Source organism: Seriola dumerili, unplaced genomic scaffold (genome assembly GCF_002260705.1).
Source record: "Seriola dumerili isolate Sdu_G_001 unplaced genomic scaffold, Sdu_1.0 BDQW01000306.1, whole genome shotgun sequence".
Classification (NCBI taxonomy): domain Eukaryota; kingdom Metazoa; phylum Chordata; class Actinopteri; order Carangiformes; family Carangidae; genus Seriola; species Seriola dumerili.
In genome coordinates, this window is record NW_019174561.1 from 70,804 (window position 1) to 79,489 (window position 8,686).

The 8,686-nt window shown below is 42.9% G+C and overlaps 2 protein-coding genes across 2 annotated transcripts in view; both read left to right on the forward strand.

The window, feature by feature from the left end:
• Positions 1–242: 242 nt before the first annotated feature.
• On the forward strand, positions 243–1,479 carry LOC111231572 (protein PXR1-like). The gene is made up of 3 exons (XM_022758718.1): positions 243–298; positions 923–1,385; positions 1,469–1,479. The coding sequence occupies exons 2-3, from the start codon at positions 923–925 to the stop codon at positions 1,477–1,479; spliced, it is 474 nt and encodes a 157-aa protein (XP_022614439.1). The 5' UTR covers positions 243–298.
• A 2,316-nt stretch (positions 1,480–3,795) lies between these two features.
• The window catches only part of chd6 (chromodomain helicase DNA binding protein 6), a gene marked incomplete at both ends in the record, with an annotated part of 48,931 nt that continues 44,040 nt past the window's right edge, over positions 3,796–8,686 (forward strand). The window contains one exon of the mRNA XM_022758719.1: positions 3,796–3,836. Coding sequence (XP_022614440.1) covers positions 3,796–3,836 — 41 coding nt within the window. The remainder of the gene's footprint in view (positions 3,837–8,686) is intronic.

Below are 8,686 nucleotides of genomic sequence, written 5' to 3' on the forward strand. Positions count from 1 at the left end.
GCTAACAACCCGCCTCTAGCTTTTGGCCGTCCAACCAATGTCACATAGTCCCAGCACTTGCTCTTTTTTAGCTCTGCTTTGGGTCTCCACCAGCTCTTTGTCAGAATAAAGAATCAGGCTCTTTAGCATCAATATATTCCACAAGGTTCATCAGCTAGTTGCCAGAATTTTCTGTTTGATGCTGGATGAGAATTTTTGTTGTTTTGTTTGAAAACAGCTGCTGCTGAAAACGAGGTTAAAGACGAGAGCGGAGGGCGAACAGTTAAGCTGCGGGACGAGAGAAGGAGCTGAGAGTCGGGTGAAAACTCTTTGAGTGTTTGCCAGCAATGTTTTCTTGTCACACACAGTTATTTGATCAATTTTTACATGAAAATACTGAATGAAAAAGAGGAATAATTGTGATCATACTAAATAAAAAGCTGGTATTGAAATAATGGACAGAAGGAGAAACACAAGCTTGTTGCTAATCAAGTAAAACACATTGAGTGGAGGTGGAATTACTGGTGTAATGACTCACAGTAAATTACAGTCTAATATTTCCACAGCATTAATTCCATTAGAACAACAGCAGAGTCAGGTGATGCTCTATTCACCACTCTGCTGCTCTCTCTCATTAACAGAGATGCTGTTTTCATTTGGTAATTAATTCTGTTCGCTTTACTTTTCTGTTTCACAATAAAAGCACACGAGGAGAGGGGAGGGGGTTATGCCCTTTTTAGGCTGCTCCAAAGCTTTTATTGTGAAATATCTCTGGCTCATCAGCAATTGGAAATAACGGTAAATCAAACCTAGCAATAATTAATTAGTGACAATTAGACAATTAGACCTCTTAATGAATGAATGAATGCATGAATGAATGAATGAATGAATGAATGAATGAATGAGGAGAGTATTGTACTGATGAACTTTGTTTGTGTCTCAGATGTTCACTGGCCTCCTGAAGCACACGCCTCCGGCCTCCGCTGCAGCAGCCTCCTCCTCTGCCTCGGACCAAAACAGCAACGCACAAACCACAGTTCCCACAATCCCACGGGGACACCTGGTCGTGGGCCCCAAGGACCAGCTCCGCCTCCTCACCCCCGTGGGCAGCACGGCGACGTCCAATCACTGCGCGGCCGCGGGGGCCCACGCCACTAAGCACTCCGAAGGCGCCCCGCGACCTCCGTCCTCCCTGAGCGAGGAGGACGATGGAGGAGGCGGGGGCAGGGTGAAGAAGAAACGAAAGAAAAAGGACAAGAGAGAGCGGGAGAAAGGAGGCGGGGAGGAGAGGGAGGAGAGGGAGAGCAGCAAACCAAAGAAACGAAAGGATGAGAAGGAGGCGACGACGGTGGTCACGCTGAGGAAGGGCAAGGAGCGGAAGGAGCGCAGGACCAAGGGGAAGGACGGCAGGAAAGAGGGCGGGGCAGACCCGAAGAATGCGGGAGGGGGGAAAACGTCAGGCGCCGCCGTGGCCCCCGGACCGGCTCAGGTGCCTGTTAAGGTGCCTGGTAAAAGAGGAAGGAAACCGAAGATCAAAGTCCTACCTCCTGTTCCCACGAATCAAGGTACGCAGTGACAGGCTGCAGTGTGTGGGGGTGGGGGGGTGGGTTGTCTCTGTGGGGGGTGTTGGAGTGGAGTGTGTGTCTGTGTGTGTGTGTGTGTGTGTGTGTGTGTGTGTGTCGGTTGGAAGGTGTTTGGTGGTTGTGTGGGTGGACGTCGTGATGTTCAATGAAACACAGACGTTGTCTTTATTTCCAGGTAGTGATGAAAAAAATCATGGCATCAAAAAATGTGGCATCGCTTATACATGAAACATAAAATACAATTATATAATTATTTAAATAAAGAACTGAATTATAAAACTAAATACTAAAATATAATTATATTATTAACCCCCCCCCACACACACACACACACACACACACACACACACACACACACACACACACACACACACACACACACACACACACGCACACACACACACACACCTGCGATATTTGGGCCACTACATCAAATTATTTTGGATGTTCCAGAGTCCAAACCAGATGCTTCAGTCATGTGACTGTAATAATGTTTGTTGCAGCTTTAAATGCAAATAAACCAAGTTAAACATCAGCAAGTTTTGAATCTCTGGCACATCTCTTTTAATACGACTTCCCGTAGTTCATCAGGTGTGTGTGTGTGTGTGTGTGTGTGTGTGTGTTGTGTGTTGTGTGTTTGTGTGTGTGTGTGTGTTGTGTGTTTGTGTCTCTGTCTGTGTTTGGTCAAAAACCAAAAGAAGAGTCGAACGTGTCTCACAGCTGAAACAACTCAGTGTTTTTTAATTGGAAGTCACAGATGACGATTGTTCTGTTTGTAAATGTCCTTTAAATCATGATCAGACGTGTCGCTATAAACGGATGTTATTATGAAGTGATTGTTGGATTTAATTAAGGCTGATGTGTGTGTTTGTGTGTGTGTGTGTGTGGGTGCATTAGCATTCTTTTAAAGCTGAAAAACAGATTTCTTGTGAGAATCAGAAATTGCATCAATGCCTGTCTGAAGCTGCTGAAAGTCTCTACAACATGTAGAACGGATGAATTCTGTGCATTAAGGTATAAATTAGAATCAAGTGGTGATGAGGGAGTGTGAAAAGGTCAGAGCATTTATTTTTTTGTCAGTTTAGCACAGTCTAATTCCTGCTGCATCACTTTAACCTTGTACCTGAAACATAAAATACAATAGTACAATTATATATTAATAAAACAATATATATATAATATAAAATACAATTATATAATATACATAATATGCATATTGCATGCATATATGCATATACATAATTATAAAGAAGATCGACCCACACCCTGCGACATGGACTACATCAAAATATTCAGTTGTGGATTCTGCAAAACCTAAACCAGATCACTTCAGTCACATGACTGTACCGACATTTGTTTCAGCTTTAAATGCAAATAAACCAAGTGGAACTGACACCTGAAACATAATAATGATAATATAATGACCCTTCAGTGCTTTATTGTACAGATGTAAATAACTCTTCTTCTTCTGCTGCTGCTTCTCACAGAGTGGTCCGCGGGCGACTGCAAGTAAATTTTGTGTTTTTAAATTTAGGTAACCGACTGTTTAGCGACACTGTCTACTCATGTAGCTACGTCAGTATAGATGGATAGATAGATAGATAGATAGATAGATGGATAGATAGATAGATGGATAGATTGATGACTTTATTAATCCCTGGAGGGAAATTAAAATGTCATAGCAGCTCAGTTAAAAGATAATAATGATACACAGTTTACAGTTCATGTTTTACGTCAACAATGACATTTGCAAAGAAGCGTGGATGAAGCTAACGGTTAGCTGCCCGGGGATTGTGCTAAATTTAACCAGGTATCAGCCTGTTAACTGTCAAAACACGGACAATGGGCAACATCATGGACCGGTGGCTGAAGACCGGGGTCGATGAAAAGAGTCACCACAAAGATTTCAGGTCTTTTCCATGCAGGAGTGCAGGAGGTGATCAAGCTGTGATCCCTCACTGGCTTCCCACCTGTGAAATTGCTCTTAAGAATATACCTCTGCTGGGAATGAAACCCCCGGGGGTCTGCAGTGAGGTTTTGCCGCTGCACCGTAGAGAAGTGGTTTATTAGCTTCCGTCAGTATGATGGAAAGATCAGATCCACGTCAGGAATGACTAGAGTTATGCTCAGTGTATCTTCTCCCTCTCCTCCTGCAGCACCTCCTCCTGCACCGGGACTCCACGCTAAGGTCCAGGTCCAGGCCAAGAACCACGGCCAGGCCAACAGCAAGACTCCAGCCCCCTCAGCGCCAAAACAGAGGGGCCGCAAACCCAGGTAAGACGCGGTGATACTGGCCTGGTGAATCATGGGAACAGGAAGAAAATTTATAACGTGCAAGATGAAAGAAAGAAAGAAAGAAAGAAAGAGAGGATTTAGTGGAAAGGAAGTGAAGAAGTCTGTGCTGGAGAAGAACTAGAAGTGGGCACTGATGGAGCAGAGCGAGCGAGGCTGCAGTAAACCTGTCATCCCCGACAAATTGTGCGGTTTCTCTCTGGGCAGCTCGGTAACAAATATCTCACTTGGAAGGTGTATTTGGGTTTTTTTTTGCTTTATTGTGGAGTCAGAAAAGATGGGGAGGAGCTTTATTTAAACCCAGGACAACACAGGAAACACAGTGTGGTTTGCACCTAAATGAGATGTTGGAATGAAGCTTTTGTGATTTTTGTAAAAATGCACCAGAATGAACTGGCAGCTGAAATTGGATTTGAGATGAATCTGCATGTGACGGATGAGTAAACAAATAGATGAGGGCTTTTCTAAATGGATGAAAACGGATGTGAACGAAACTGAAAAGAGGTTTTCTTCTGCGTCCAATTCGGTCATGAAACCTCCTTATACACAGCTCTCCTGTTTGTATGAACTCTGCCGCTTCCCTCTCTTTCTTAAAGATGCTTCTGTAGATGCATTTATTTTCTAACCTCATCTAACCCCATCCTGACCTTTAGCTGCACATCATCATCCATCATAAACATGACGTCCTGTCTGGTCATGTGATGCGATCATGTGATCTGCCATAATTTGGCAAATGAAACTTTCTGACCATTAAGATCGTTGACGTGTGTTTGATCGTTAGTAACTGAACAAACGTGTGATGAAGCAGCAGCTACAGACGAAAACAAAGAGACATGAGGCTGAACGGTTCAGACACACAACAGGTCACTGTTTCCCTTTTTCATCTAATGTGTTTTAACAGCTTATAAATGATTTATAAAGCGTTAACACGGTCATTAATGAACTAGCTATAAACCATTCATAAATCCTTGATGAGCGGAGTCTGATTTGTGTTTTGGTAAAGCAGTCGCGGCTCCAGCTCATGTTCGCTGAGTCCATCATTTCAACAGAAACAAACACGTCGACAAACTGCTCGTCTTCTTTTACCAGAGTTTTGTTTTTAACAACACAGAAAATATGTGTTTTTTTTTTAATGGCAGGATATTTTTTTCACCTCTCATACCCCTGCCCGTCTTCCTGCCTCCTCTTTTGTGTCTTTCTTTCTATTTCCTCCCTCCTCAGTGTCAGACCACTTCACAGCAGCTGAGTGCTCTTCAGGTCGCGGAGCAGAGATAAAGACACAATGGCAACGCCTGATATAACACATTTTTCTGTTTTTTTTTATTTTTTTTTAGTTACAGATGTAAGAGCTATAAGACTAATGAAGAAAAAGAAGGATTATTCTTTCCGTCCATTAACAGGTCTGTCGTGTGTGTGGCGTTTCCTCTTCCAGCTCAGTGTGGCAGATGTTGTGTTTAAAGAAAACGACAAACACAGAAATGAAAATACAGAAACTTCAGAAAGAATTCAGACGCCTTTCACTTTATTTTGATGTAGATTTATTTAAAAAATTCCATTTTTTTGCCCATCAATTTACAATCAATAATCCATGATAACAAAGTGAAAATGTGAGACCAGAGCCGGAGACTAGCAGACGGGTCAGAGCAGTTAGCGCAGTTAGCATGTTTTACTTGTTTATGTTGTTTGTTAGCTTGTAACTGACAGTGGCTGACACAGTGTTAGCGGTTGTGCTAATGCTAACTCTCTCTCTGTACTGACGAGGTGTCAGGTGTATTTAGCCCCGCCCCCCTGTCCCCACAAGTTGACAGGATTGGTTCCTGAGGTTTGTGACGTATAAAACCCTGAATCTGTGTTTGTGAGACTGTGATTGGTTCACTGCAGTTCAAGGTGGAAACACTCATGATGTCATGGTGCTGATGATCATTTCACTCATCATATGTCTTTGTTGTATGTTTTTATATTTAACATTATAATATGTTAAACACTGGATTGACAACAGAGCAGAGTCTGTAACATTAAGACCTCAGGCGTCCACTAAAACGTCCTAAAACCTGAGGGTTTTCAGACAAACCTGCATTCACTTAAACCTTCATCTCTCAGCCTCTGAAGCAGGTAGAAACATGAAATAAAAACCATTTCAGAGCTCAAACCTCTGACTCCTACTGTCAGTCACTGGCTTTGCCTTTGGAACTGGATATAGCTGGAAAAACAAGCACATTTTGTCTTTTTAAAATGTTGATGAACTTTAGGGTAAAGGCAGTGATTAACAATAAAAACCTGAGTAAATGAGAAATTTTAAAGCTGCAAAAAATTTCTAAAAACATATTTTCACCTTGTCATTATGGATTATTGATTGTAGACTGATCCATTTTTAGAAAGAAATCTACATCACAGTCTGTATCTGTGTATAAACCAAGGTAAATCACTGGTCGTGTTCTGAAGCGCCACAACTTGCCTCTGGTACAAAGTGACATCCTGACCTCCTGAATTACATCTCCGCAAAGAGCTTATAAATTCTAGAGCAGTGTCGCGGCAGGAAACCAGAGCACTCATGTGTTGTGTTGAGAGTCTGAATTCACAAAGAGACCAAAGAGGCAAGTGCAGATCTCAAATATATTTCTGGCTGACTTCGTCAAGAGGGAACAGAGTTGAGTCCGGGTTGTGATAGTATAATGTGGAAGAGAGACAGGACAGTGAAGAGAGAGAGAGAGAGTCTCCGACAGAAGGAGATATAAGTAGTTTTATGATTCAAAAAGTGGGAAGACGAGAAAGGGAAAGTCGTTCAAAATAAAGTGTGAATAAACGGAGGAAGAGAGAAGAGATGAGTCACCGATGTGAAGTTGAGGAAGGCAGGAAGAAGACTGACGAGAGACGGAGAGAGAGAGAGAGAGAGNCATAGCTGGAAAAACAACACGGGTTAAGTGAGGGTGAGAGGAAAAAAAAAAAAAGTAATGATATGAAAGAGATGACAGCAGATATGACATGAGGAGATCCACTGAGAGGAGGAGGAGGAGGAGGAGGAGGAGGGAGGTCGTTGGACGAGACTCACTCGGGGTCATTTTCAGGTTGTGCTCTGGCATCGGGTCATGTTTTGTTCTGAAGACGATTAGAAAATCCTCATGTGGTGCAGTTTTTAATTCCATCTGAATCTGCTGCTTTGTCTTTTCTCAAAGAGAGAGAGAGAGAGAGACAGAGAGAGAGAGAGAGAGAGAGAGAGAGAGGCCATTAGCTGAGACTGGAGATTAATCTTGTTTTGTTCGTCCGACCACAGCTGCCAGTACAGTCCCGACTTCACTCGCTCCTCTGAGCAGTTTGCCAGCTTCACTTTTTAAAAAAAGGAAGAAGAAGAAGAAGAACATCACCTCTAAAGGACGTTCACAGTGTCAGACGTGGAAACAACGAGTCCGACAGCTGAGGTTTAATGATTCCTTTGCTTTTCTAAACCTGTCAGATACTGCGGGGAGATTAGTCTCCGTGTGTTGACTGAGTGAGTGATCACAGTTCCACCGCTGGTCAGCCGTGTGCCTCAAACAGTTGGTATTAGGAGGCTGTTGACAGGCTGCAGTGTTCATTTGTCGTTAGTTCATTTATTAAGTTCATGCGACGATGCAATTGAACATAGTTTCAATACAAANCGGGAGGAAAGACGCGCTGACGAATGAAAAGGAATGAAGGTTATTGAGAGAAGAGATGACAATCAGCGCCGTGAACGAGAAGAGAGAGGGAGAGACACGGGTTAAGTGAGGGTGAGAGGGAAAAAAAAAAAAGTAATGATATGAAAGAGATGACAGCAGATAAGACATGAGGAGATCCACTGAGAGGAGGAGGAGGAGGAGGAGGAGGGAGGTCGTTGGACGAGACTCACTCGGGGTCATTTTCAGGTTGTGCTCTGGCATCGGGTCATGTTTTGTTCTGAAGACGATTAGAAAATCCTCATGTGGTGCAGTTTTTAATTCCATCTGAATCTGCTGCTTTGTCTTTTCTCAAAGAGAGAGAGAGAGAGAGACAGAGAGAGAGAGAGAGAGAGAGAGAGAGAGAGAGGCCATTAGCTGAGACTGGAGATTAATCTTGTTTTGTTCGTCCGACCACAGCTGCCAGTACAGTCCCGACTTCACTCGCTCCTCTGAGCAGTTTGCCAGCTTCACTTTTTAAAAAAAGGAAGAAGAAGAAGAAGAACATCACCTCTAAAGGACGTTCACAGTGTCAGACGAGTCCGACAGCTGAGGTTTAATGATTCCTTTGCTTTTCTAAACCTGTCAGATACTGCGGGGAGATTAGTCTCTGTGTGTTGACTGAGTGAGTGATCACAGTTCCACCGCTGGTCAGCCGTGTGCCTCAAACAGTTGGTATTAGGAGGCTGTTGACAGGCTGCAGTGTTCATTTGTCGTTAGTTCATTTATTAAGTTCATGCGACGATGCAATTGAACATAGTTTCAATACAAAGCATGAAGCTGATGTGTTGCACAGAGAGTTTATAGCTGTTGCTTATTTTCAACTCTTGCCCCAAGTCGGGTTTTTGCTGCAATGTTTTCATCATCATAAAAACCACAACACACTACGGACATGACAGTAGAGGAAAATATTTAAATTGAACTGCACAGATTGAGATGAACACTCGAAGAAGAGACAACAACAAAAAGCAAAAACAAGACAAACAAGTGATTATATCATATATATTGATTTTATTATAATAATATAGTGATTTAGAGACTTTTTCAAGAAAACACCAGGCGACAAATCCAGTGCTCTCTCTCTCTCCCTCCCTCCCTCTCCCTCCCTCTCTCTCTCTCTCTCTCTGTCTGTCTGTCTGTCTGTCTGTCTGTCTGTCTCTC